Source organism: Heloderma suspectum, chromosome 4, assembly GCF_057233095.1.
Source record: "Heloderma suspectum isolate Gila_16-S chromosome 4, 16-S_ref, whole genome shotgun sequence".
Classification (NCBI taxonomy): Eukaryota; Metazoa; Chordata; class Lepidosauria; order Squamata; family Helodermatidae; genus Heloderma; species Heloderma suspectum.
In genome coordinates, this window is record NC_139461.1 from 101,873,561 (window position 1) to 101,901,506 (window position 27,946).

At 45.6% G+C, this 27,946-nt stretch overlaps 1 protein-coding gene across 4 annotated transcripts; it reads right to left on the bottom strand.

The window, feature by feature from the left end:
- Positions 1 to 1,035: 1,035 nt before the first annotated feature.
- On the bottom strand, positions 1,036 to 27,946 carry GMNN (geminin DNA replication inhibitor). Of its 4 annotated transcripts, none has more exons than XM_084850100.1 (7): positions 27,927 to 27,946; positions 10,198 to 10,273; positions 4,665 to 4,760; positions 4,078 to 4,210; positions 2,930 to 3,012; positions 2,734 to 2,844; positions 1,036 to 1,514 (listed from the first exon to the last, which is right to left on the bottom strand). In XM_084850100.1, the coding sequence occupies exons 1-7, from the start codon at positions 27,941 to 27,943 to the stop codon at positions 1,326 to 1,328; spliced, it is 705 nt and encodes a 234-aa protein (XP_084706226.1). In that variant the 5' UTR covers positions 27,944 to 27,946; the 3' UTR covers positions 1,036 to 1,325. The 4 variants fall into 4 exon arrangements, with proteins under 4 accessions (XP_084706226.1, XP_084706227.1, XP_084706229.1 ...); XM_084850101.1 differs by lacking the exon at positions 27,927 to 27,946 and adding an exon at positions 15,595 to 15,672; XM_084850103.1 differs by lacking the exon at positions 27,927 to 27,946 and adding an exon at positions 15,591 to 15,672.

A 27,946-nucleotide genomic window follows, 5' to 3' on the forward strand; every position in this document is an offset into this window, starting at 1 on the left:
ACTGTGGACGCAGCACCACCACGTGTAAGGCGTCACACACATGCCGACAGGGGTAGAGGGAGAAAAATCACATGCTGGGCAGGAGACAGCTACTTTTCCTCACTCCTCCCATTCCTAGGGAAAGTTACAACTCTGAGCTTGTTAATAGGGGAGCCTTGAGAATGCTGAATAGATTAGAGTTCCCATATGGGAAGTTGAGGCACAACTTGAAAGCCTGGTTAAAAAGTGAATGATGAAGAACGTCAGACTTACTGGACTCATACCACATGCTACTTGTGGCAAGGACAGTGGCAACACTTTTTCTATTGGTCATGTACACCAAGAACAGATTTAAGATAACTGCTGTTACTTGAGGAAGCAGATACCAACTGCTGATTTTTCCTTGCACAAATCAATGGCAAGCCTGTATGTATATTGCTGTTTGTACATGAAAAAGTTCTTGTTCTCCCCACTGGTCACATCACAGCAAATACTGCAGTGTTCAAACACATAACTTCCTGATATAAGTTTAACTAGTTAAATGCCTGCTATTGTTTCCACCTACTGTGGGCTCTGCCATGGTGAACTGGAAACACCCCAATACCCTATTAATGTACCCATCGTAACTGCCACTTCAGCACTGCTCACAGGAAGATCACCCTGCAATTTGCTCCAGCTGTTTGTAGAGACCCTACCTGTGAGGTGCAGGTGAACACCCTTAATTGGTTTTAACAGAGCACATTTCAGGCCTACATTGACTACACTTTCACATAGCTACATCTAGAATTGCTGCCAGTCTTATTAGTGCTTCAGCACAATTGTGGTGGATTAGGAGCTTTGACCCATATTTGCGCCTATTTATGATTTCAGCTACCCAGTCATATTTCTCAAGGACACCCTCCTCGTGGATTTTCCTTCACCTGGATGAGCGCTAAAAGGAGAATGGTTTGTTACCAAGTCTGTCCATTTAAGATTGGACTGATCAGCTTTCCTTCACAGCACTAATACCCATTCACTGGCAGAGGCTGAATCAAGGAAACCAGTTCTCGTGTGATATTTGAAAACCGTGCCACAACTGTGCAGGTACGTTTATTTGGCAGTTACATGTATCTCATACCACATGAATAAAAACTATTTACAGACTGAAATACATAGTATTTCCATTTAATGGCGTGACCTCGTACAGTCTAAAACTTTAGACAAAATCATTACTTGCACTGCTACACATTACTAGCCAAAACACACTCTCAAATCTTAAGTGCATTTTTAGTTCAGACGATTCCACTTTCCCCCTATTCCAAAATATGATTCCTGGCAGTTCATTTCCCCTATACAGGCCGATACTTTCACAGATCACTTGCTCCATTTGTAAGATCTGCAACATTCACTGTAGAATTACTGGAGAGCTGTAAATATTCCCCTTCAGATTCGCCATCTAAATCATCCTGTGTAGAATCACTTTCTCCATATGCAATTTCCTCCAGGTCTAGGTTTTTCAGCGTTTCTAGGCTTTCTGGGGCCTCTCCAGTTAGTCGCTAGAGAAGTGTAAGAAAGTAGTGAAACTGTCAGAACAGTGATAGGATTTAGCTTTCATAACCAAGCAATACTTTTTTATCTTAGCTCATCAGAATTGCACTGCTTTATGTAATAGTGTCTCAAAAGCATTTAATATTTTCTCTCAGTAGTCTTGATCACCATGTAAGACAGCATGTGAGCATATGGGGGTGGGGGGAGTGCAGAGGCAAGGTTTGGATGAGGAACTTGCAAATTCCCAGCTTAGTCTCACCCAGTATGCTATGCCGGCTCTAGTAATCAGAGTCTGTATAGTTAGTATTTTGTTCCTAACTATTCAAGCCTACAGAAAATTTATAAGTGTTGTTTGTGGGTATTATCTGTAGCACTATATAGTTGATGTTTACTTCCCCTAGTGACTACTCCGAACAGAGGTGTGAAGCAAGGCTGAGAATGTCACAGCACATGGACTCCTAAGCAGAGAATTTTAGACATGTTCTCTGCAGGACACAGATCTTAGCACATTTCATTTTCTGTATACAAGCCAAGATTTTAGGCCTGCAGGCCGAAATATAAACTATTTAACCTATAAACTGGCACCTATTTTAAAATGAAAAAGCCAAGGAGAAAACAGTAAGATTCACATTTGTTATTTTGCTTTCAAAAGGAATTAATGCCAACTCAAGTTATATTCTCCCTTACACAGAAGCATAGAATGTTGCTGACAAAGTGCTTTGAAAACTTGAACCAGCAGCTTGCTACTTTGAGATGCTATTCTATGGATTATGCTCATAAAATATCCCTCAACATCCAAGCTGAGGGGGCTACCAACTGGCAGCCTGCAGGCGAAACCTGGCCCCCAAGTCAACCTGTTCTCATTTTCCATTTATGAATGAGCCAAATCCTTTCCTTGCCGATGTTTCTCACCCGTCTTCTACACAAGAAGAGCAACAGAGACCAGGTAATCTTCTCCCAGCATGCATCAACTTGCCCCGTCTTCAGACTTCGTTAGAAAGATCAAGACCAGGATGCACAAGATTGGGTCTTTCCCTTTGCATTCCTTATTATCCAGTTGCACAACCAAATATATTTTGTCTGGGCTTGTCAGGAGGGCACTCAAAAGCATTTGTTTCTCCACTCAATCACCGTTTAATTCCCAAGTCCACCTTGCAAAAAGTATCTCTTGTGTAAGATTAGACAGAGCCTTACAAAATGTTTTCTTTATTACCACATTTTGTTTACCTCAATCATGTCTGCCATGTATTGTACATGACCAGCTAGTTCCATGAGCTCTTCATTCTCTTCTTTCAGACGAGCGATTTCGCCATCTTTTCTCTCGATTTCTTTATGCAGCTGGAAAAAGCAGACTGATTTTAAGCAGTGCCAGCATTCAAAAGCAGCTGTTCTTCTGCCTATACTACTATACTAGTGAAGTTACCTTTTCATTTTCTTGCAACACCTCATACAGAGCTTTCCTCCTTTCCTCAGCCAGTTCCTTCCAATACTGTGATGAAGGATTACCTACATTGAAATGTAAGAATCGATACTGTAACTAACATTGGATTTGTGGGAATCACTTCCTCAACTTTTGACCCAAATCATATCCCACGTTTTATATTAAAAGGTATACCTGCCCTTACATTGCTATCACAATGCTCAGATGCAAAGACACAAAGATCAGTAATACCATAAACATTTAAAAACCAGAGACAGAAGCAACAAATAAAAGCCTAAAGGTTTCCTCTATGTATTATGGTTTTCTATTTGTCTTTGGCTAAATCAGCTATTGACCTGTTGCTTTCAGCACTGTTCACCAGCTAAGTACTTTCTGTATTCTGCTTGCCAACTATTGCAATAAGTTGGTCAAATCAACATAAAGCAGTGAAAAGAAACTCAAATTCTATATAAACATACACACGGGGGCGGGGGGGAGAAACGTGAATAATCTGACCAGACAGATAAGGGAAGCAAGTTGGGAGGAGAGCCTCCCTCTCTATTTTACCCGCTCTCAGTTCACATGCACACAAATACATGTTGTGTGCAAGAATGTGCACATGTGCAACCATGTTAAAGCATGTTTGTACAATGGTGTGCAGCTGATTTACACATGTACACTTCTGCTAATTGCTGGCATGAGATGGAGCATAGAGAAAGCAGTGGAGGAGAGGAATGGAAGCAGACGATCTTTCGCTCCATTTTCACCACATCTGCCCCGATTTCTCATGGATCCCAATTATTTTCCAGATTATGTGTTAGCATACTGATAAGAGTAGATTAATCAAGTTCTAGAGGATAAGGTGATCAGTGGCTTGTAGCCATGAAGGCTTTATGCTAACTTCCAGGTTCAGACATAACATGCCTCTGAACACCAATTGTTGGGAAAACAACTGCAGGGAAAGAGCTATTGTTGGCTTTCCAGATGCATCTCACTGGTAACTGTAGGAAACAGGGACTAGATAGGCCTTCTGGGAGGGCTCCTCTTGGTATTGATACCAAGGTATCAGTTTGTGTTTACATCTCTCTTCATGTCCAATACTTGGATGCTCTTAATTAGATTGGGAACTGCTTTTTAAAGAGGCAACATACCTTTTGCTGTAAGATCAGAAGCTTGGACGGGTCCTCTTACATTTCTGTGTTCTATTTCAGCAGAAGAGTCAGATTTGGAAGACTTAGAGACAAGGTGATCACTCCAAACTTTCCTCTTGATGGATGATTTGGCCTGCCATAAACATTAATAGTTGAAAAGTCTGAAGCAGACATTGCTTGACAAAGCATTATTCCTCTCCATTCAGACAAGCCTACAATTGAGAGCCTACTTTTCATCTTATAACAGCATATGGGCTCAAATGATTGAAAATAGGTCTTCAGGTGCGCTCTCAATTTAACATTCAAACCCAATGGTCTATTTAGGTCTATACAGTGCACAAACTAGCAATGTAATTGTATATTTAATAGCTACAATTAACAGGAAAACTGCAGCTTGTATCAGTTCACTTAGTAAAATTGTTTGGAAGCTAAGGGCACAATCCTATGCAAAAAAGTCCTACAACTCCCAGCATTTTCCACGCAGCCTGGCTGGCTGGCACACACTGGGAGTTGTAGGACTTTTTCCTATCTAAACATAAATAGGATTGCACCCTAAAGTAAGCTTGTGTTCCAGCAGCAGTACATACCTCATTTGCCCTGCCAACAAGACACCCTGTAATAGATGGTTGTATCATCTTAAGGGTCTGTCTCTGTGATGTGAAGGTTGCATTACTTGTAGAAGCCTGTTTTGGAAAGAAGACATCAGGAAGTCCGTTCATATTTCAAAGGTAACCTGCATGAATATTTTAAGAGCTAACGTATACTTCAGTCTGCATATTATGAGCGCACAAACTTGCAATGCTTTATGAGTTCTGCTAAAACTCCATGAACAAGAATAGCCTCACGAGTCAGGCCTGTGACCCTCCTGGCCCTCTGTTCTTGTGACACACGTCAGAACTAAACACCTGGCAGAAGCCACAGATCCCATGGGATTTAGTAGTTTAAAAGTAAAGTCTTGCATCATCAACATTGGTATTTTCACTTTGCCTAATGTGGAGATTAAGTTTAGGGTCACTCTGCTTAATGAAATTTCACCAGTAGTAAAGACCACTGAAAGCATCTGAGACACACACATTTAAATGGACAGAAGTAAAATACTTCACAGGGTGCAGATTTCCTTTGATTTGTGGCCGGTGTCTAGTTGCTTTGCTTGAGACATAACACAGTGATCCAGCCAGAGTATTGTTTTGGGGTAACAGAACGTCTGTCACCTTCCTTGTCATATGTAAATACCTATTTCCTGCATTAGTTCCTTTTAAAACAGTTACACTACCACCATGAGATAGCAAACAATGGTAGATAATCAAACAGGGGTAACAGGAACATAATGTCATACTAGCGTGAGAAAGTTAGCGATTCACACCGTACTTCACATGACAAGAGCTCACCTTTCCCACGGTAAAGTTTCTGCCGCCAATTAAATTCTGTTGAACTAGAGGACGAGTGCCAGCTACTGTGGGAACCAGCACTGTACTTCAGATTATGCTTACTGCTGTTAAATTAGGCTGAAGCTGTCAGAAATATTCATGGGCTATCACTTGCTTGGATTAACCTATTACTTTTAATATTTTATGCTTAACCAAACCACACCCACTGAAGATCAAAACCAGACAGAAAGTACAAATTTAACCGTGAGAACCTTGATGCTTTGGGGGAAAGGAGTAGATGGCTAGGAAAGATGTTGTCCTCAGACACCCTTTATCTCTATACAATTTAGATTCCCTCTTCAATTTACTTTATTCTTCCAGAATGAGCAGCATTGCTCTTTGGCAGGAGTCCACAAATTCACTTGCCACAGTCACCATGGTGCATACCCCTCCTCATTTGCAAAGTGTCAACCTGAGCACAACAGAACAAGCCACTGCAGTCATCCTGGGCCCAAAGACACGCCAAGCACCTTTGAAGCTGGACATGACAGGACATCTCAGAGCCGGGAGACATGATAGAGGTGTACAAAATTATGCATGGTGTGGAGAATGTGGATAGGGAGACATTTTTCTCCCTTGCTCAAAATACTAGAACCTGGGGTTACCCTATGAAGATGATTGGTGGGAGATTCAGGACACATAAAAGTATTTCTTTGAACAGCGCATAGTTAAACTATGGAATTCGCTACTGCAGGGTGTAGTGATGGCCACCAATTTGGATGGCTTTAAAAGGGGGTTAGACAAATTCCTGGAGGAAAAGGCCATCAATGGCTACTAGTCTTGATGGCTATGTGCTACCTCCAGTTCTCCAGGCAGAGAATTCCACTGCGGACTCAAATGAGGCCGGATTCCAAAGAATCCGGCCTCCGGAATCCACAGCAGAACGGCACCACTCATCTCCACCTCCCGAGGATCCCCCACGGATCAGATCCTCAGCGATACGGCAATGGCAGCCGCCATTACCGTTTCGCTTCGAGAAAGACAGACGCAAATGGTATATTGGATGCCACTTGCGGCTGTAAAGCCCTGAGTTTTACCCAATTGCAGCCATTTACGGCTCTAATTACATAAAGCTCAGGGCTTTACAGCTGCAAGTGGCATCCACTACGCCATTTGCGGCTGTCTTTCTCCAAGCGAAATGGTAATGGCGGCCACTATTGCCGTATCAGCTGCAGTACGGAGCAGAAGCGCAGCTCCGCAGAATCACCTCCCCACCCTAGAACGGATCACCTCCCCCCCCCGGGGACGAAAGGTAGGGGTACCTTACATCCTTAAGTACCAGAGGCAGTGAGCCTATGTACACCAGTTGCTGGGGAACATGGGTGGGAGCGTGCTGTCACGCTCATGCCCTGCTTGTGGGTTACTGGTCGACAGCTGGTTGGCCACTGTGTGAACAGAATGCTGGACTAGATGGACCCTTGGTCTGATTCATCATGGGTGTTCTTATGTACTGGCATCTTGCTGCACATTTGGGAGCACCTACCAGTGGATCCTTCTGACAGAGGTTCAGACCCATATTAATCTGGAGCTCGAGGTCAACCCATCTGTTACAACTTTGCTTCTCAGTATGTGCCAGTTATATGGGACATAGCCCAGAGACACAGGAAATGATTCTCTATGCAATATTATCTGAAGCAATTACCTTGCAGAACTTGTAGACCTAAGCCTATCCAGTATCCACACACTAATTTTGAGCACATCACATTTAAAAACCAGCTCCACAAAGAGATCTAACATGCTATCTGAGAGATACATACAGAACCCTTGAAGTAGCATTCCCAGTGTAGAACTCACGGCAAGGACAGACAACACTAGATGAAGTTAACTCAACATTATATGACTTCCTCTCCCACTGATCGCCTAAAAATTTTCCCCACTCCCTCCCAAGCTACTTCTTCATCCCCAATTGCAGACTTAGCCTACATTTGTTATTTGAAGCTTGTTAAAACCAGTTTAGCAAGAGCAATATTATGAATACAATTGGCAAAAAAAGATAAAGCCCTCCAAATCTCTCCCAGCCTACCTTCAACACACATTAGACTTGTGTTTGTGTGTGTATTACTCATACTAGCAATTTGTTTATTATGATTCAAAGAAGCTGTACCCTTGTTCCTATAAATATACAGCACCCACTGAAGGCTAGTATGGAATACGCAGACTATTTCCTGCTTTGCTGTGGGGAAAAAAGCATGTGGTGACAATGAGCAAGGCAGTAGTGTAGACTGCACTGTTAAGGTTTACAGAGATACTTGTGGTAGACTGTCAGCCTGGGGTAAAGAATTTCTGGCCCACGGTGTACACCAATCTCGCCCCTAGGGCATCTTTGGGTTCCTCAGGGGGCAGGGCTTAGGCTCCAAGCCTCATCCACTGAAGGACACATTGGCCAATTGCAGAATGTATTTGCCTCCGAGAGCTGGCCAATACAGGAAAACTAGTGTTATTGCCAAGATCTGGAAGACAAAGTGCTGTATGTATAATTCTCATTGCATAAGTAGGTAGACAGCTAAATGTAAACTACTGCCCAATTAGATAGCTTCAATGTACCCATTATTTCAGTCCATGTAAAATATTGCTGCATGTTTTATTCATCAAACCAACTCAATCTTTTGCAAACTAGCAAAGGCCAATTTCAACTGGTGGAGCTGGGGTTGTCATACGTATGAATCTATTTTAGTGTGTTTCTCCAATAGGGAATTAAGTAAAGTATGGCCTTGCCTTTTAGCAGGGGCAGGCAACTGAGGGAGTCCAGGGGCCATTTTCACCCCCTGGACTACCTCCTCCCCCAGGCGCAAAGAAGAAAACGTGTCTGTAACTGTTATGGTTTGGCCAATGGGTCAGAATTAGTTCGCTGCAAAGCTAAATTTGACCCTTTTGGCACTGCATCGCATCTGCAGAGCACTAAACAAACCAATTTTGACCCACTGGCCACTCCTTAACTATTATAACATACCCCCACAATCCCTCATCCCCATTTTGGGCTGCAGGGGGCGCATATGTGGCCTGTGGACCACGTTGCCCACCCTTGCTTAGGGATATCACGAGAGTTCGCGGGGGGGGGGGGAGACTGCCTATCACCAAACCACAGGGTGCTTGCGGAACCCGTCAGCGAGCACCCTGCAGCTCGGCAAGGGCTCAGCATCTGCCTGTCCTTCCTAGTGAGCCACCACTGTGCACAACAATGGTGGCTTGGGTACTTCCGGGTAGGTAATGCTGTGCACTCGGTGGCCATTAAAGGCCCATTTATGCAACATTAGAGGTGTAAGTGGAGCATTCATGCCTGCAATGATACATAAAAGGGGCCTTTACTGCCACCAAGTACGCACCATTACCTGCCCGGAAGTGCACAAGCCACCACGATTGCACATAATGGTGGCTTGCTAGGGAGGATAGCCAGCCCCACGTTTTCCTTGAGCACTCGCCAGGCCACGATGAAGCTTGTGAAGTTCTGCAAGCAGGGGTGGGCGGCCGGTGACTCAGCGAATGCCTGACAAAGCAGGCATGGGTGGGCCCATCCATCCCTACTCTTGCTTTTAGGATAAGGACTTAATAAGTAAAACCTCTTTTAAACGAAATCTATATAGACACTTGACAAATGAGTAAATTTAAGTTTAATTGATCAGTTAAGGGCAGATGAATAAATAAATCAGGGGTGGCCAGAAGACAGATGTCCAGATGTTTTGGACTTCTACATCCAGAAGGCCCTGCCAGCATGGCCAAGGGTCAGGAATGGTGGGAGCTGGAAACCAAAACATCTGGAGATCTACTTTCTGTCTATCCCAAACTAAAGCAGGGCTGCACAACTTGTGCCCCTCCATCTGTTTTGGCCTGCAACTCCCAGGACCCCTTACCACTGGCTATGCTGGCTAGGGTTGATGGGAGTTCTAGGCCAAAACATCTGGAGGGTCACAAGTTGCCCACCCCTGAACTAAAGATTTTTAATTGTCCAGGAGAGGGATCTTGAAACTAGAGAAGATTGTTTGCTACCGTCTGTTGACAGCCCTACGAAAACATAGTATTCTTAAGTATTTACACCGAAGTTCAAGTCCTACGTTTGGGCATCTTAGCCTCTAAGTTCTACTCCATTTCTGTGAATTTGGGGGTGTGCCTTCTGCAAACTTAGATGCCAGTAGAAACAAGCAATAATTCCTTAGGAGGTTCTTTTTGCCATTATGTATTAAATGTTCTTTCAGTAATGGCAAGAAGCTCCTCCAAGACTTTAGTTCAACTCCCATTCCCAAGATCACATGAAAGATCTATAACTGAATCTCACAGGGTTTTTCTCTTGTACACAACTCTGATATGCAGCCAAGAAGTTACCAATTTGCTCACAGCAGCGAAGCTGCGGATGTTTAGCCCTTTCCCCTGTACAATTCTTTCCCACATTTGAGACCATCACCTTCATCAGGCTACTGTTAGCCCCATGGGGGAGGGGGCACAAGCATCTCATTAAGCAGCCACAAGAGATCAAGTCATGTATCTCCTGTGTAACACGCAGTTTGACACCAAGAGTTAAAATCAAGTTTAGGTCTCTATGTTATCAGTTCCATAATCAATCAAGTACGAGCCTAATATCTTAGAGCGCTACAAAGATTAAGCCTGATAATTAAACATACAAGTATACAACTGTAATTCCATTTGACATAACATCTCAGCAAAGGCCAAGCCTTGAAATTGCTCAATTAATACTTGTTACCTTTGTTACAAAGGGCTTCTCAGCATCCACTTTCTGCTTCATCCTGGAATTCATTTGTCTGCTTTTAAGCCAAACCCTACATTGACATAGAATGTGCAAAAATACATTAAAAATAGTTATCCTGTGTAGCCACAAATCCAACAGCCCCTTTCAGCTCACACACTAGAACTTCATGCTTCCCTCCCACCTCCCAGATAGCAGGCTTTCACTGGGGGATGGGAGCCCTGAATTTTATGGTAAAGCAGCTTGAAAGCCATGCAGCCTGAAGAACTTGCACATAGCCCCATACTGTAGCAAGGCCCTCCAGTTATGGTTTACCAAGAACAGTTTTGTGAACCGCAGAGGGCAGTTTCCCTTTGCCATAGCTTTAAAATGTTATTGTTAACACCATACGCCTTCTGGTCGTAAGACCTGGACTAAGAGGACTGGCAATCAGGAGGTAGCTTGAGTGCAGATGGAGAAAAACTCCTAGTGGATGCAACTGAACTCTGGTGAGTGCCTTATGGTCAGGGATGTTCAGAGGCAGTGAGTGGCAAGGAAAAACATTTCGCTGCCTCTGTTCAATCCGCCATGTGCTGCGGAGTAGAGCTTTTTAAGGCCATCCAGGGCCTATTACATGTTGGGACACTGTGGACCCATCTGAGGCCCGCTGTAATACACTGGCTAGGCATTTCCAGGATAAAATCTCTTGCATCCACCAGGACTTAGACTCCAGTGTTACAGCAGGTGGATCAGGTGATTCAGGTGAAGTGTTCAGAGTACAGCCTGGTCTAGTTTTCTTGGATGAGATTCAGCTGGTACATTGACAAGGTCCCTGGACAGGTTCATGAGACCACTTCTATATTGGATCCTTGCCCTCTTGGCTGATACAAACCAGCAGGGAAGGGACAGCTGGCTGGACCAGGGAGATTATTAATGCCTCCTTGCAAGAGGGAGCGGTTCCAAGCCACCTGAAAGAGGAGGTGGGGAGACCACTCCTAAAGAAATCCACTCTGGACCCAGAAGATCTTAGCAACTTCAGGCTGGTAGCAAATGTTCCTTTCCTAGGCAAGGTCCATGAGCAGGTGGTGGCCAACCAGCTCCAAGAACTCTTGGATGAGAGTGATTATCTGGATCCATTTCAGTCGGGATTCAGGCTAGGTTTTGGCACAGAAACAGCCTTAGTCACTATGTATGATGACCTATGTTGGGAGGGAGGCAGGGAAGTGCAACCCTGTTGAGACTCCTCAATTTCTCAGCAGCTTTCAGTACTATCAACCATGGTATCCTTCTGGGGCATCTGTCTGAGCTGGGAGTTGGGGGTACTGCACTACAGTAGTTCTGCTCCTACTTGGATGACTGGCTCCAGAAGGTGGTGCTTGGGGAATATTGCTCAGCCTGGTGGATTCTCCAGCATGAAGTTCCTCAGGAGTCGCTTTTGTCCCCCATGCTATTTAACATCTACATGAAATCGCTGAGTGGGGTCATCCAGAGTTTTGGAGTGCACAGTCATCAGTACACTGATAACTCAGCTCTACTTCTCCTTTTCATCCTCACCAGGTGAAGTGGTAGTTGTGCTAAATCAGTGCATTGTTGCAGCCAGGGGCTGGACAAGGGCTAATAAACTGAAGCTCAATCCAGACAAGACTGAGATGTTGTTAGTCAGCGGGTTCTTGTGCCCGGATGGAGGTTGTTCACTCTGTTCTGGATGGGGTTGCACTCCCTTTGAAGGATCAGGTTCATAGCTTGGGGCTTCTCCTGGAGCCATCTCTATCATTTGAGGCTCAGATGGCTTCAGTGGCACAGAGTGCCCTTTTCCAGCTTCAGCTAGAGACCCAGCTATGACCCTATCTGGACAGGGATAACCTCGTCTCGGTAATCTATGCTCTGGTAACCTCCAAGTTAGATTACTGCAATGCACTCTATGTGGGGTTGCCATTGAAGACTGCCCAGAAATTACAGCTTATTCAAAATGTAGCAGACAGATTAATAACTGGGACCAGAAAGCATGAGCATGTAAGACCAATTGTGGCCCACTTGCATTGGCTGCCTGTATGTTTCTGAACCTGATTCAAGCTGCTAGTTTTAACCTATGAATCCTTACACGGCTCAGGACCGCAATACCTGATGGAACACCTCTCCGGACCAGAACATACCTGGACATTATGATCAACATCTGAAGCCTTCCTCTGAGTGCCACCTACAAGGGAGGCTCGGAAGGTGGCAACAAAGGAGAGAGCCTTGTCAGTGGTGGCCCCCTTGACTGTGAGCTCCCAACTGAGGCCCACCTGGCACCAACAAAGATGGCGCCATCTTTTCGGCGCCAGGTTAAGTCTGACCTCTACTCACAGGCATTTTATGGCATATGATATGGTATTTATGCCAGTTCTTTCTATAAAGTCCAATATCTTGTTTTAACTGTTTAAGGGCATAATCCTATGGCCGCTAGACAGTGTCTAGACAGTCATAGGATTTTTCCGTTTCTGGGAACCAAACTCGGAACCAACTGCACAGGGAAACAGAATAGTGATTGCTTGTTTGTATACTAGTGGGCTAGTAGGAAATATGCTCAGGAACAAAACAAAATACAATTCTTATTGGCTTTCTAATTCCTATAAAATGTTTTTAGTTATGTTGTTTGTATATACTGTCCGTATGCTTTTATGTAGATGGTTTTTAAACTTGAATATTGCATTTTAATGTTAACTTTTGTAAACCACCTAGAGAGCTTCAGCTATGGGGTGGTATAGAAATGTAATAAAAATGATGGTGCACTGCCAGCTGTCTTGAACAGGCCTATTAAAAATTGTTCACTGAAATTGTTTTAAATTTTGTACATTAAAAATGTTTAGACTATTTTTATCATGTTGTATTTTGTTTGTATTTTTAATGAATTTTTGTATTTTTTATGAATTGTTATGAACCACCCAGACAGCTTCGACTATTGGGCAGTATAGAAATGGAATAAATAATAATCACAGATTCAAAAGCAGAGTTGATAACCTATACAAGAGAACCTATTTTGTTCTGAAGTTTATTGATAAGCTGAACTTATGCTAGAAAACTCTGGAAGCTTGCTCTCATTTTATGTTCCTATGACTAATCTGACTTAAGTGTCCTATTCCAGCCCTGTGGTCCTGCTCTTTCCTGTGTAGCAGACTGCAAAGTTTACTTGCCTAACTAGTGCTATATGCACCTCTGCAAAATAGCCTCACTGCTGTTTTCAGCTGGTCTGATTTGTGTTCACTTTGACCATTTTTTGTACTGGAGTCTAGCCCCTGTATTTTCACCGCAGCATCTTTTGGGAGTGTCCAAATAGCATCCATATCTCTAAAAAGAATGTCAAACAAGGTCACAGAGCTACAACTGGTCAAGACAAATGCCCTCCAAAAATTCCAAGAGTAACATAAAAGATCCTAAGATTTATAAACGATAGGGACTATATCAAGAGTCTCTAGGTCCTTTAACACTTCACAAGTTCTTTGGCTCTACAGACCCAATCAGGCAATCCTTGCAATTGTCAGATTACGGATTTCATTCCTTTGCTTTTATTCCTTTGTCTCCACTTTTACCGTAGAACTACCACTACTGGTTTCATATGGATACAGAGGAAACCATGTATAAGTATGCACTAGGACTGAGAATGCAAGCTAGCAAGCTAACTTTTTACTAGTTCCCAAATACAGTAAAACAGGGAGGCAATTCAGTTGCCTCCAGATGTTTTAGACTACAACTCCCATAATCTTCAACCACTGGCCATGTTGGCTAGGACTAGTGGGAGTTGTAGCCCAAAATATATGGAGGACAAAAGGTTTACTTTTGCCTACAGAGGTAGGCAAGTATGGTTAAAGCATGGCCAGAAGCAGCCAATCTTCATCAGTGGTCTTGAATATTTGCACGCACACATACACACACCTTAATGTTACTTCTTTCTCTATAGCACAATGAAGAACTGGCAACCCAGACAGGGCAGCAATGCAGCTTGATCTCAGCTCAAATTTAATCAAGGCAACATAATGTTTTGCTCACATTTCAATTCCTGAAGACTTTTAAGTGGTGAAAGAGGACTCCAGCTTTGCACTGTTTTCGTTCCTGCCTATAACTTCTGATCATACCCAAGCATCATGTATTCCATAATTGTAAAGGCTAGCTAGCATCACTTCAGTTATGCTACCTGAACATTCACACAGCTGTAAGTTTGTGTGGCAAATTATACTGACTGCCAGATTGCTGTCTGGATAAGCTGACCATCGCTGGTCTAGATAGGGAAACTGATGCAATTAGGTTTCTGAGGATAATATCCTTTGAAATGCAGCAGTAGATACCTACACAGGCACTATTCAAAACACATGAAGACCTGGAACATGTTTTAAAAGGGTAGGCTAGTCATGTTGCATCTTGTTTCAATACCTTTATTCTTATAACTGGTCCCAAATAGCTGAAAGCAGCCCATAAACAATTCAGCACCTGTAGCTACACGTTTCAGTCAGACTTGAAAAGCCTACAACTGCAAACAAAGTCGAGGGCTTGATGAATAGTCACGGCACTCACCACCACATCCAGTCTTCCAAGGAGATGACTTACAGTGTAACCCTACAAGTGTCTATTCAGAAGTAAGTCCCACTAAACTCATGGCAGATCAATATTCATAATATTTACATACCACTAACCATTTAAAAATTCCAAAGCAGTTCACAACATATTACAGAACAATACACCATTAAAAGCACAACAGCATCTACCTAAGTTAATAGTTGGGAAAAGCCAGAGTAAGCAAGCCGGTTTTTAATCAGTCGAAACTACATGATCGCTGGTGCTTGAGGCACCTCAGAAGAGAGGTCGTTCCAGATTCCTTTAAGCAGGAACTCAGCCCCCAAACCCTTTCGAAGGGTGAACCCAGGAATTAAGTCCGCAAGGCAACACGTAGCATTTTAGTAGGCGCGGGGGGCCTTTGCCTGCTCACCTGGAAAGCAGGAATAAGGCCTCCCAGGTAGTGGGCGCCCCCAGCCCAAACGCTCGCTGCGGAAAGCCACCTCAGCGAGACGGCGCACTCGCTCTCTCAGCCCCACACACGTGTCCGTCTTTCAGGTGAGGAGCCCTCCCGCATCGCCTCGAACTAAACGCCTCTCGGGCGAGCTCGGCCGCACGCGCGGGCGAGCCATGCAAGCGGTAATGCAGCCGGGGCAGTCGAGTGACGTAGTTCCACCGCGCCGCCCCTCGCCGCCTTCCGGGGGGGTGGAGGGAGCCTTTCCCGCCCGTTAGGCGACCAACCCCCTCGCCTCCCTAGCCAGAGACCACCCGCTCGGGCAGCTGCTCGCGGTAGCCGAGAGCGCCCTCAGAAGTGCCGCAAGACGCCCTTTGAATGAATCGACGCTTCCCGCCACGGACTGAGCGAACCAACCTGGGATCAATACCTGCCTCAGAGGCCGCTCCGGACGACGCTCCACGGAGCCGCCAACCGACCTCCGCACGCCGGCCCCGCGCGCTCGCTTGAACAAGGGACCCTTTCGCGCGCAGCTATAAATACCTCGCTGCGTCGGCGGGCGGGTGCTGTTACGTCAGGCGGATGCTCCGCCAGTACCCATGCGCCGAGCGGAAGCTCTCTAGCCAGTCACGTCCTCAGATCGGGAAAGCGGGAGCCAATGACTGCTCCGCAACCCCTCCCGCGAGAGTTGCGGCCCTTCCCCACAAGAAGCTCCACGGGGCAGAGCAGCGATTGGCAGAGTTGGAGCCGTTCTGGGGAGGAGCGCCAGCGCTGATAGAGTTCCGGGGAGTGGCCGCGTTGGTCTGTCGCGGACGCGGTAGAAACGACGAAGAGTGTTGTGGGACCTCGAAGGCTAACAAATTTATTCTGGTATAAGCTTTCGTGGACTTCGTCAGATGCATGGGGTGTCACAGAGAGTTTCAGATTTGAATACAGTACATATGATTGGGGGCTGGGGGAATTGTAAATCTCACTATTTACTCTTCTACACACACCCCACCATATGTACTGTATCTAAACCTGAAACTCTCCATATCGCTCCGTGCATCTGACGAAGTGGGTTATTACTGATAAAGACGTGTTAGAAGTGTTGGTATAAGACGCTGTCTGCACGTAGCGTAGTAGTACTTGACCACATAATATGATGCATACTTACTCAGATATAAGCCCCCTGCTGAGTTCAATGGGGCCTACTCCCAAGTAAAGGAGGGTGGGATTGCAACCCCCATCTTCCATTCTTTCAAAGCAGGGATCCACCCAATGTATAGCAGGCTGTTTTGATTTTAGAATATGTATGCCCTGCCAGCAGAGATGCTGGTTTAACCATAGACAGAATAAAAAGTGATGAGAGAACTATCAGTGACCTGGTTCTTAAGACACAGGAGCTGTTTAATCCTTGGGCATGTCATCACCTTAATGCTGGCTGGGGAGAGGACTGTGGCTGTGAGAGAGTGGTTTGCATCAGCCCTGCAGTGTAAACCATTGTTATTCAGAGGTGAATCTGAGTCTGATTTGGATTTCTAGCCAGAAATCCTCCATACAAAACACACCTCAAGTTTCAGCAGAAGTCGCTCTACTTAAATTGTCCTCTCAGGTCTCCTCCCAAACCAGCACTCAGTTGTATATAGAAGCCTTGTGCTGCCTGTTTTCTTGCATGCAGACGGCTAGTGTTTTTAATGCTCAAAAACTCTAAAATATTAAATGTTTCATATGAAGTAAGACCCAGGTTAGAAAGATCAGGACAATAGTTTTTGCTGCTATCTTTTGTTTTTTGAGGGATAGCTGCTGCCCAATCACAGACAGGGTAAGATATCTTTGTTGATTTCTATGGCCAGTTTTCATTTCCATGCTGGCAGAAAACAACATTTTAAAACATCTATTCCTGTCTTCCCCAACCTGGTGCCCTCTAGATGTGTTGGAGTATGATTGCCATAATCTCTGACCAGCACGGCCATGCCGGATGGTGTGGCAGGAGTTGTAGTCCAAGACATCCTGAGGGCACCGAATCGGGGAAGGCTGGGCGATTCAAACTGAAAATTCAAGAGGTGGTACTCTCTAACTTTTTATCTCTCTCCGTATAACAGATGCCTACTCGCTATGGAACCCTAGAAATTGTGGCTTTAGAAATCTTTAACACACTTGCTAAGAATTGTGTTAAAGTACAGCTCTTAGGATTTTAGAGCGGGGAAAACCCTGACAATTAAACGAATACCAACATAAATTCCTTGGGGCCCACCTAAGGTCAGAGCAAGACCCACATATGCACCCTGCATAAAAAGTGAAACCCATTTATTGCAGACCAATGAGCATTATTGTGCTTGTATTCTGCTTGTGGCCTTCCCATAGGTATCTGGTTGGCCACCGGGGGAACAGAAAGCTGGACTAGGTAGGCCTTTGGTCTGATCTAGCAGCGCTCTTCTTACATTCTTAATGGCATAATTATTAGTACACATGTCGAGTTGTCTGTAATTAAAGAGAAGGGGCTTGTACTGTCTGTACAGATATAGGAATCTGCCTTGACCACTGATCTGTCTCACCAGTATTGTCTACGCAGACTGGCAGGAGCTCTCCAGGGTCTCAGACTAGGCTCTATCCCAGCCCTACATAGAGATCCCAGGTAGGGTTGAACCTGGGAACTTTTGCAGGCAAAGCACGTGTTCTGCCACTATGCTATAGCCCGTCCCCACTTTCATTGTGAATTCCAGTGTGAGTGAATTCTAAGATCTACATCACACAAACAGTAATGAGGTAGCAACACTTTCATGCTATGTGAAGCTTGCATGGTTGAACGCTTCCCCCAGGGGAAAAACATGCTCTGCACATAACAAATCTAGCATATCAATGGGAGAACTAGGCTACAACTGTTCTCCCTGGCATTTGGATGGATGTCCCCTAGCGCTGGCAGTCCAAAGGCACTGTGCAGCTGGGAATACATGGGAGAGTTACAAACAGAAGACAATGTTGTCTGCACTCTCTGTAAAATTCTGTGAATGAGGCAGGGTGATTGCACGATAAAAGCACCCCTGGTTTTCTCATGCATGGAGTTGCTTTTCTTAATATGGAACAGTATTCAGTCAAGCAATCTCCTACACGGCATCTAAAGTGGTGAAGGTCCAGGAACAGTCTTTCCAAAAATAGTCATCTATGATTTGTGTGAACCAGGCCTAAGACCAGGGTCTTTTCACGTGTTGGAAACCATCTCCAATTTATTGCTGTGAACAAGTTCTGTTTGTGTGAGTGCTGCAGTCATTTAGCTGAAAGTTGCAGAATAGGCTTTTAGAAATCACCAAGGAAATACGATAACTTTAATGGAATAAACCTTACTTTCTGTTTATTTTTCCTTTAATCTATCCCTGGCTGTGGATATGTCGGCCAGGTGTTCAAAATAATGGAACCACTCCCTCTTAACCTGATGAAAAAGTTTTCTTATTGTGCACCATTATGATTCAGTCAGAGTTCTTCATTGCTTCAGCTTGGAGGGATTTGTAAAGAATCCCTTGCTTTAGGTCTGAAAGAACTTTCTTTCAGTAATTTAGATGATAGGCTCATTTGTGAGAACTACCACATATAATTAATGCCAGAAATCCAACGGAAAGGCTTCAAGTTACATCACTTTATTTCAGCCCACTGAGCACAAAGCTCTGGTACACAGAAAAACATGTTGTGACATTTACATTTATTTAAACATTTTGCCAATCTTGATTTTTCTTTTCTCTAATTCTCTATATCCAAATGGTTTTCACTGTTTCAAAACAAAGTAATACTTCTGGTGTTATGACTGTTTGCACTTCAATAGACACTTGAACAAACAGTGAGGTTTCTCATTGAGTTCAGCCAATTTGTTTTGAATGTTTGCTGCGCAAAAGAATGCGTCATTTAAACATTTTTTAGAAGACGTGGCAAAGAAAATGGCCTCTTCTGGTGGGTTGTTTTTTTTAATACAAAAACAATCACTTGTTCAAAGTAATAGGTAGTATCGACTCTCCCATTGTTATTATTTCTAGTGGCTATAACCAATATGTAGTAATATGATGAGACAAAAACAATGTTTCAGTACTTCTGAGAGAAAGTCCTGTTCAAGTAAACTTGTTCCAACTAGCCTTCAACATTTTTAAAGAGATACTATCCAGTGGACAGAGTATTGCATGGACCTGGGAGGCATGGGTTCAAGTGCCACTACTGCCATGGAGTTCCTAATGAAGCTGGGCCTACTCTGCATGTTCCCGTGAGTTTGGGTACGTGGCCTGGAGGTCTGCGCCTTGCTGCCGTCACCACAACAATGGGCAAGCAAGCTACCCATGTTCAAGTATGTCTGTGTGTGTGTGTGGGGGGGGGGACTTGTGGCCCTCTAGATGTTGTTGGACTGCACCTCCCATCAGCCCTAGCCACCATAGCAAATGGTGAGGCATGATGAAAATTGCAGTCAAACAACATCTGGAGGGCCACAGGTTGCCCACCCTTGATGGGGCAGGGATTGCCAAGGATACCAGTGCAGTTTGCCCAGGGTGCTCCAAAACCTAAAACTGGGCTTGATATGCAAAGTTGTTAGCTTTAGGTTAGCTATGGGAGGCAAGCCATCACAAGCATGGCAATTGTGTACATTAGCTCTCAGCTTCTCAGCACTATATTTCTTAATCCGTTTACTTGGAAGTAGTTCCCTATTCACTGTAGTAGAACATGTTTACAATACATTGTGCTTGTAACTGCAGCCATACAATGGAATAGAGCTTAAGATGAGTAAATGGGAGAAGGTTCAAAAAATAAAAGTTTCCCCTTCCTCCTCATGCACTAAAAAGTAGGGGACACTCCAGAGAGTCACAGGGCACTTCTGAACAAGGTTGGATGAAATACTGCTGGAATTGCCCCAAACTGGACAGACATCCTAAAATAGCCCTCTCCGTGGCTGCTATTTACTTCAAAAGGTGCTGCTGTTTGTAGTTAACAGCATCATGGGCGACAAGTAGAAGCAGGAAACTGATATGGCCACCCAATCCTGATCAAGACCATGTTCTGGATTAGGGCCCCACAGCTTATTTTTCCTTAGAACAGAAGTAGCCAGCTTACAGCATGGCTTTTTAAAAGCATGAATAACATAACATGTAGTTTGGCCCTGAGTGTGCACATGGAATGCCAGTGGAAGCATTAAATCCTGGGAGAGGTTGGAGGAATGATAGAAATACATGCAACCAGTCTGACAAACTCAAAAAAGCTGGGTCACAAGGAATATTACCTAAGTTGGATTTCAAATAAATTTTAAAAGCTTTTTTAATCAATGATTATCTAGCCTGAACTTTTGGGATGGGCAAGTTTATTAATGTAAACAAATATACAAATCTGCATGCTCACTGTGTGCACTCCAGGTCCTGGTTCTCAAATCGAGAGGCGCATAGTCAGTGGGAAATACTTCCTTTCTTTGTCCCTGAACTTGGTTACAACAGGATCTCAAGTCAACTGCAACCTTTAAATCTCCACTAGATGGCAATGTAACATTAACATTATTGGCACAATAGGGATGTACGAAAGTCACCTTTTTGCAGAATTGATTCGCGGTGGGGGGGAGGCGATCTGGTCCTCCCCTCCAGAATCCTGCCCGGCCAGCTCCGCTCCGCAGCAGCTCCGCAGAGCAGCCAGCCAGGACTGTCCGCAGCCGGAGTTCCAGCCGCGGACAGGCTGCTGCGGATGCAAATGGCGACCGCTATAGCGGCAGCCATTTGGGTCCAGCAAGGCTGCCTTGATAGGCTACATAAGTATTTACGTAGCCTATCACAGCTGGGCAAAAACAAAACAAAACACAGCGTACACAAATGGCGGCGGATACGGCGGCCGCCATTTGCGTTCCTTTTTTTTCGCCTTTTTACCTTATGTAAATATTTACATAGGCTATTACGGTGAAAAAAAGGGGAACGCAAATAGCGTAGTGGGTGCTATTTGCGTTCCTTTTTTTTTTGCTGTAATAGCTTATGTAAATATTTACGTAGGCTAAAATGGCAAAAAATAGGGAACCTAAATGGCGGCCACTGTAGCCTCCGCCACTTGCGTACACCGTGGTTTTTTTTTTGCTTGGCTTGCCGTGATAGGCTATGTAAATACTTACGTAGACTATCACGGCAAAGACCAGGATGCACATGGCGGCTGCGGCAGCCAGTCAAAAGACCAGCCGCTGGAGCCGCCGCCGTCCGGAACATCCGCCCCAGGTAAGCTTCGTCCTGGGGTGGGGGGTCCACGGGGGGGTGGGGGGGCAAGCTGTTCTGCCACGGATTTTGGGGGGCCGAATGCCCGTGCATTTGGCCTCACTGAAATCCGTGGCGGGATTCTCCGCCATCCCTACAAATATTATACAGGGATGTCAGAGAATTCCGCCACGGATCTCGTGAGGCTGAATGCCAGTGCATTCAGCCACCCGAAATCCGTGGCAAAACGAAGCTCCCCTCCCCCCCACGAAATGGGCCCAGAACGGAGCACCTACCTGCTGCTGTCCACACTGCATTGCAATGGCGTCTGCGTCTGCGGCCACCATTCGCTTCTTCCATATAGCCATGATAGGCTACGTAAGTATTTATGTAGCCTATCACGGCAAAACTAAGGGAACGCAAATGGCAGCGTCTACGGCAGCCGCCATTTGCGTTCCTTTTTGCCGTGTGATAGGCTACGTAAATATTTATGTAGCCTATTACGACAAAAGAGAGGGGTGCAAATGGCATAGTGGCTGCCATTTGCGTTCCCCTTTTTTTTGGCCGTAATAGGCTATGTAAATATTACGTAGCCTATCACGGTAAAAAAAAAGGGAACGCAAATGGCGGCTGCCATAGCCGCCGCCATTTGCATTCACTGTTTTGTTTTGTTTTTTGCCGTGATAGGCTACGTAAATATTTACGTAGCCTATCATGGCAAAATACAGGGATGCAAATGGCGGCGGCTATGGCCGCGGCCATTTGAGTCCCTGTGCAGGCTGCCCAGCAGCTGGATGTCCGGCTGTGGGTGGCCCCGGCCAGCGGCTCTGCGGAATCTCCACGGAGCACAGCTGGCCGGAGAGAATTTCGGGGAGAGGGACGGAGCGCCTCCCCCCCACCCTGAATGTCAGCCTTGGAAAGGTAAGTGACTTTCGTACATCCCTACAATACTATAGGGATGTCAGAGAATTCCGCCACGGACTCCAGTGAGGCCGGACCCCCAGAATCCGTGGCGGAACGGCCTCTCCCTCCCCCGCCACCCCACGGAATCCCCCTGGGACAGATCTTACCTGGTGGCGGATGCAGCCGTGGCGGATGTGGCGGCAGCTCCAGCTGGTCTCCCAGCCGGCCGCTGCTGCGGCCGCAAATGGCAGCTATCGTAGCAGCTGCCATTTGTGTCCTTGCAGTCAGCCGTGATAGGCTACATAAGTATTTACATTGCCTATCACGGTAAAGGCAGCCACGCAAATGGCGTAGCGGCCTCCATACTTACGTAGCCTATCACGGCTGACTACAAGGACGCAAATGGTGGCTGCTATGACGGCCGCCAGTTGCGGCTGCAGCAGCCAAGCTGTGGCCGGAACTCTGGCTGTGGCCAGCCCCGGCCAGTGGCTCTGTGGATCTGCTGCGGAGTGGAGCCAGCCGGGGAGGATTCCGGGGGGAGGGACGGAGTGCTTCCCCCTACTGCGGATGCCCCATTAGTGAAAAGATGCTGGCTGAGGGGCTGTAGGATTTGGCAGAAGCCGGCTACACCCACTGCCAGGATGGATACACCAGCAGAACAGATGAAATGGGGCAGAGATGTGGGTGGGACAAGGACAGCAAAGGAGAGGAATGCACACCAAGCCCTATACCACAGGGGTGCAGAGCCTCAGGCCTAAGGGCCAAATCTGGCTCTCCAGTGTTCCCCAGATGGCCATGCCCCTTTCCCTCAACCACTGATGGTTTGGTGGCGTCCTAGCTTTTATAGAGATTTTCTCCATTCTAAAAGGTTAAAATGCCTCTCCTAAGGCTTAGGTACTGTCAGTAAGCACTTTAAACTAAAACATGCTGGTATTTTTGGTGTTTTGGCCTTGCCCAAATTGCCTTTGGTGCCTTCCCCCCAGTGGAATGTGGCCCCCAAATTTCTCCAAACTGAAAATCGGCCCTCAGTCTGAAAGAGGTTCTGCAGCCCTGCTATACCACTTCAGTCCACAGACACGTCCCTAATTAACAGTGCAGCTTTACACTAGCCTTGCACCTGGCATGGGAAATTTCCCTCCCATTAACTTGGGGGGGGGATTTTTAAAAGCTGCCCCCACATCAGTGACTGCCCCACCTATGTCACCATGATGGACCTTAGGATATGGTGCAACTCAGTACTCACATCACAGTTGCACCAATATATAAATCTCACACCGGTAGACCACAACTCCAGATGACAGGATGTGTAGCCTGGGGCTAATTCTCTCTAGCCCCATGTTGCACAGACTCTGAACTCACAGTTGGGAACTCCGGTGGTGAGAAATGGGAGAAAGGGCACTGTGCACAAAACGGGAGCAGTTTGAAAAAACACCCTGGTCCACTGGTGTAGTGAAGCCAGACCTCGCAGATGCAGCACAGGCACTTTTCTATTAGCAGGGATGCTGATGTCATCTGCCACCCGCATCAGAATTCCCTGTTCCCTCTGAGTTTAGCTGAAATCTTCACAGTAGTTAGGAGGAAAACTGATTTTCTCAGCAACAATATAGTGTTCCCTGTTGTAATGCAAAGTATTTGGGGGCCAGTTGGTCTCAAATGGGCAATTAAGACTCATTGGCTTTATAACTGACCTGCTCCTGGTGGAGATGAGAATTGCCAGAACTGGTTTGTTGATATGGATCAACACAGCAGCCTGAATATTTGGACTCTCCTTGGAGTCATGGCTATGGGGATTGTCATGAGGAGCATCTGCACTTCAGAATTTACCACTACAGCACTGGCCTGGTCTCAGAACATACAGGAGATCTTGAGCACGTTGTTGACAGGCACCCTGCCTCAGGAGTCCAGACACAAACACCCAATACCAAACTCCCAGCAACTGGGGGTGCCAGGACAGAGCACTCCACACACGTAAGCAAGGGAACAGGGAACACATGCAATGTACAACTGCTGCAGCTCTCTCCCTCCCCCCTTTTGCCATGTATGAATTTATTTATTACATTTATAGCCCAACTTTCTGCTACAAATATTGCTCAATGTGGCTAACATCTATAAAATACAAAATAATAATTAAAACCTAAAAACAAATCAATTAAAAACACATCAATACAAAAGAAATATACAGCAACCACCAAGTAAAACCTACTTCAGTAAAAAAAAGTTAGTGTGAAAAGCCTGTCCGAATAAAAACATATCTGCCTGCCAGTGAAAGGACATTAAAGATGGAGCTAGTCTGGCTTCCTTAGAAGGGAGTTCCAGAGTCTGGAAGCAGCCACCGAGAAGGCCCTCTCTCATGTTCCCATCAAATTATTCTCCAATGGTGCTGAGCCAGGGAGATGGGCCTCTCCTGAGAATGTTATGATCTTGGCAGATTCATGTAGGAGAATACACTTTTTCAAAGACCTGGTCCCAAGTCATATAGGGTTGCATAGATCATAATCAGCACTTTGAATTGTACCCAGAAATGGGCCAATAGCAAATGAAGCTGATGTAACAAGGGAGTCAGATGCTCCCTATAGTTGGCCCCAGTCAACAGTCAAGCTGTAGCATTCTGGGTCAGCTGAAGTTTCCAAGCACTTTTCAAAGGCAGCCCTGCATAAAGAGGGAAGCCAGTGTCGTGTAGTGGCTAGAGTGTTGGACTGGGAGCCCAGCGATCTGGGTTCTAGTCCCCACTCAGCCACGGAAGCTCACTGGGTGACTTTGGGCCAGTCACAGACTCTCAGCCCAACCTACCTCACAGGGTTGTTGTGAGGATAAAATGGAGAGGAGGAGGATCATGTAAGCCGCCTTGGGTTCCTTGCAACAGGAAAAAAGGCGGGATATAAATGCAATTAAAAAAAAAAGCAGGACCATTCCATCTGAGCCCTCTGAAGGGCCTGGGAGTCCACCACCTCATCTCCCCTTCCTTTGTTAAAGTGAGTGCCAGTAGCAGCCCCAAAACTGGTCTTAATGGACAGTGCTGCTACTGTGCACACCCTTTTAATTTCCCTCCAGTGTTTTGGGTCCGTTTGGAGTGTTTCTACAGAGTGGTGTTCGGATGGAACCTGAGATGCATTGTGGGAAGATTAAAATGTCAGGTGCAGCAATCAGGCAACATGCCTTTTTTTGCTGCTGCTGCTGCTAGTGCTTACTTCAACAAGTAAGGGGAGGCAATTGGAGCTGCTGGTGGGCTCACTTTCGTGGCCTGCGGTGGAGGGCTTCACCAACTGCAGTGCCTCCAATGCTCTTGCTGCTGCCAGGAGCAGAGAGACTTTGTTGGCTCTGCTGCCCACAGGGAGGGATTCACTGGTGCTGAGGGCCCCACCCAGAAGGGCTGCCAAGGGTCTTGCCAAACCTTCCTGTCCCTCAACTGCTACCTATCAGTAGCCATTCCATCAGGCTGCAGCAGAGGGATCAGCAGGGCCACACAACTGGCTCTACCAAGAGACCGACTCCGTTTGATGCCTCCTCTCCTCCTCAGTTGGTTATTATAAGAACTCTGTAACTTTAAGAACTGGTGCCGGAGTTTGCTCTTCCTTCCTTCCCCTCCTCCCTCCCCATTGGTTTTTCCTTCTGTGTCTTGTCCTTTAGCTTGAGGGCAGAGGTTGTCTTGTTTTTATGGTCAGTAAACTTCTCTGGGAGCCTATTTATGTATTTATTTATTTGTATACCACTCCACATCTAAACAGATTCCGGAGCAGTGAATAACAAGAGATAAAATGAACCAAAGATAAAAAGAAGAAGGAAACACTATATTAAAATTATTCTTTTTTAAAAAAAATAGGCTGCCAATAAAACCAAGGCTGGTTAACCAAGGAAGGCTTCCTGGAAAAGAGTTGTTTTCAGGAGGTGCTGAAAACAACCAGTGTTGGCACCTGCCTGACTTCCAGAGGCAGAGTGTTCCATAAGACGGGTGCCACTGCACTGAAGGCTCTTCTTCGGGTGGATTCCAGTTGGCCCATAGATCCATGTGGAACCACCAGGGACGTATCCTCTGATGACCGCAGTGATCAGACAGGTTGGTAAGGGAGAAGACGCTCTCCCAGGTATCCTGGTCCCAAATTGTTTAGGGTTCTGTACACTATAACCAAAACCTTAAATCTGGCCTGGCTGTGATTGGGCAGCCAGTGCAGTTCCCTCAGCAAAGGTCACATGATGAAAATGAGCAGCTCCCGATAACACCTAAACTGCTGTGTTCTGCACTAAGTCCAGCTTCCAGAGCAGCCTTAAGGGTAGCCCCACATAGAGTGCATTGTAGTAATCCAGTCTTCAGGTTACTAGTGCCTGTACCACTGTGGCCAAGCTATCCCTGTCCAGGAGAAGCCATAGCTGGTAAACCAGCCAAAGTTGGTAAAAGGCACTCTGAGCCGCCATGGCCATTTGGGCCTCCAGCGACAGTGATGGATGTAGGAGTACCCCCAGACTATGAACCTGATCTTTCAGAGGGTGTGCAACCCCGTCCAGACCAGGCATTGAGCCTATCTCCTGGGCCTGGGAACCACTCACCCACAGGGTTTTTGTCTTGCCAGGATCCAATTTCTGTTTATTGGCCCTCATCCATCCCATTACTGCATCTAAGCACTGATCCAGGACTTGCACAGCCTCACCTGATTCAGATGTCACAAGGAGATAGAGCTGTGTGTCATTGGCATACTGATGCCAATTGGCTCCAAATCCCCTCATGACCTTGCCCAGTGGCTTCATATAGATGTTAAACAACATTGGGGACAGGATGGTACGCTGCAGAACCCCATAGCTCAATTGACAAGGAGCCGAGGAATGGTCACCCAATGTTACTGTCTGAAATCAACTCCACAGGTAAGACTGGGACCACTGTAACACAGTGCCTTTAATGCCCATCCCACAGAGCTGATCCAGGAGGATACCATGGCTGATAGTATCAAAAGCTGATGAGAGATCGAGAAGAATTAGCGGGTGGCACACCCCATCCCTCTCTCTATAAAGGTCATCCACCAGGGCGCCCAAGGCTGATTCAGTCCTGCGACCGGGTTGAAACCCAGACAGGAATGGGTCTAGATAATCAGTATCCTCCAAGAGTCCCTGCAGTTGTTCCGCCACAACCCTCTCAAGTACCTTCCCTAAGAAAGAACCTTCCCTTTTTGACTGAAAATGCTTTAAATAAACAAATAATTGTTGTCAATGGTTCCTATTTTGTAGTCTTGAGCAAAATGTTATTGTTCACAAGAAATGCACTTCACTGATTTGATTAATTTGTCATACACAGTTTAAACATGCATAACACTATTTTCAGTTGACACCAAACATATCCCCAAGCATAAAATCAAAATAGGCTGTCAGTAACTATATTTGTGCAAAGTAAAAGCAGCATATATATTTTTTTTAAACCCCAGATAGTTACATATGCTTGCTGGCAACCCTGTGTATGCTGCTCTGAGCTCCTTGAAAGACAGGTAGATACAGACAGAACATGTTAAGAGTTCACTGGAGTTGTAGGAGTTCTTTTCTATCTAATCATGCATAGGATTGCATCTTTAATATAGTAAACAAAATGTACATTTTAGTCAGGGGGTGTATTAAATAATAAAATACGTTATGCATATAATTTCACCATGGTTTCTAAAACCTAAGAAACCAAGAAACAATGAGGCAAAGGCTGTGGTCCCATACACACTTACTTGGGTCTAAGCTCCATTGA

Excerpts from the sequence above, each read along its gene's own strand:
- GMNN (XM_084850100.1), bottom strand. Across the intron at positions 2,845-2,929 it reads TGTTGCAAGAAAATGAAAAG|CTGCATAAAGAAATCGAGAG; the intron begins GTAACTTCACTA and ends TGCTTTTTCCAG. Across the intron at positions 1,515-2,733 it reads ACATGGCAGACATGATTGAG|CGACTAACTGGAGAGGCCCC; the intron begins GTAAACAAAATG and ends ACACTTCTCTAG.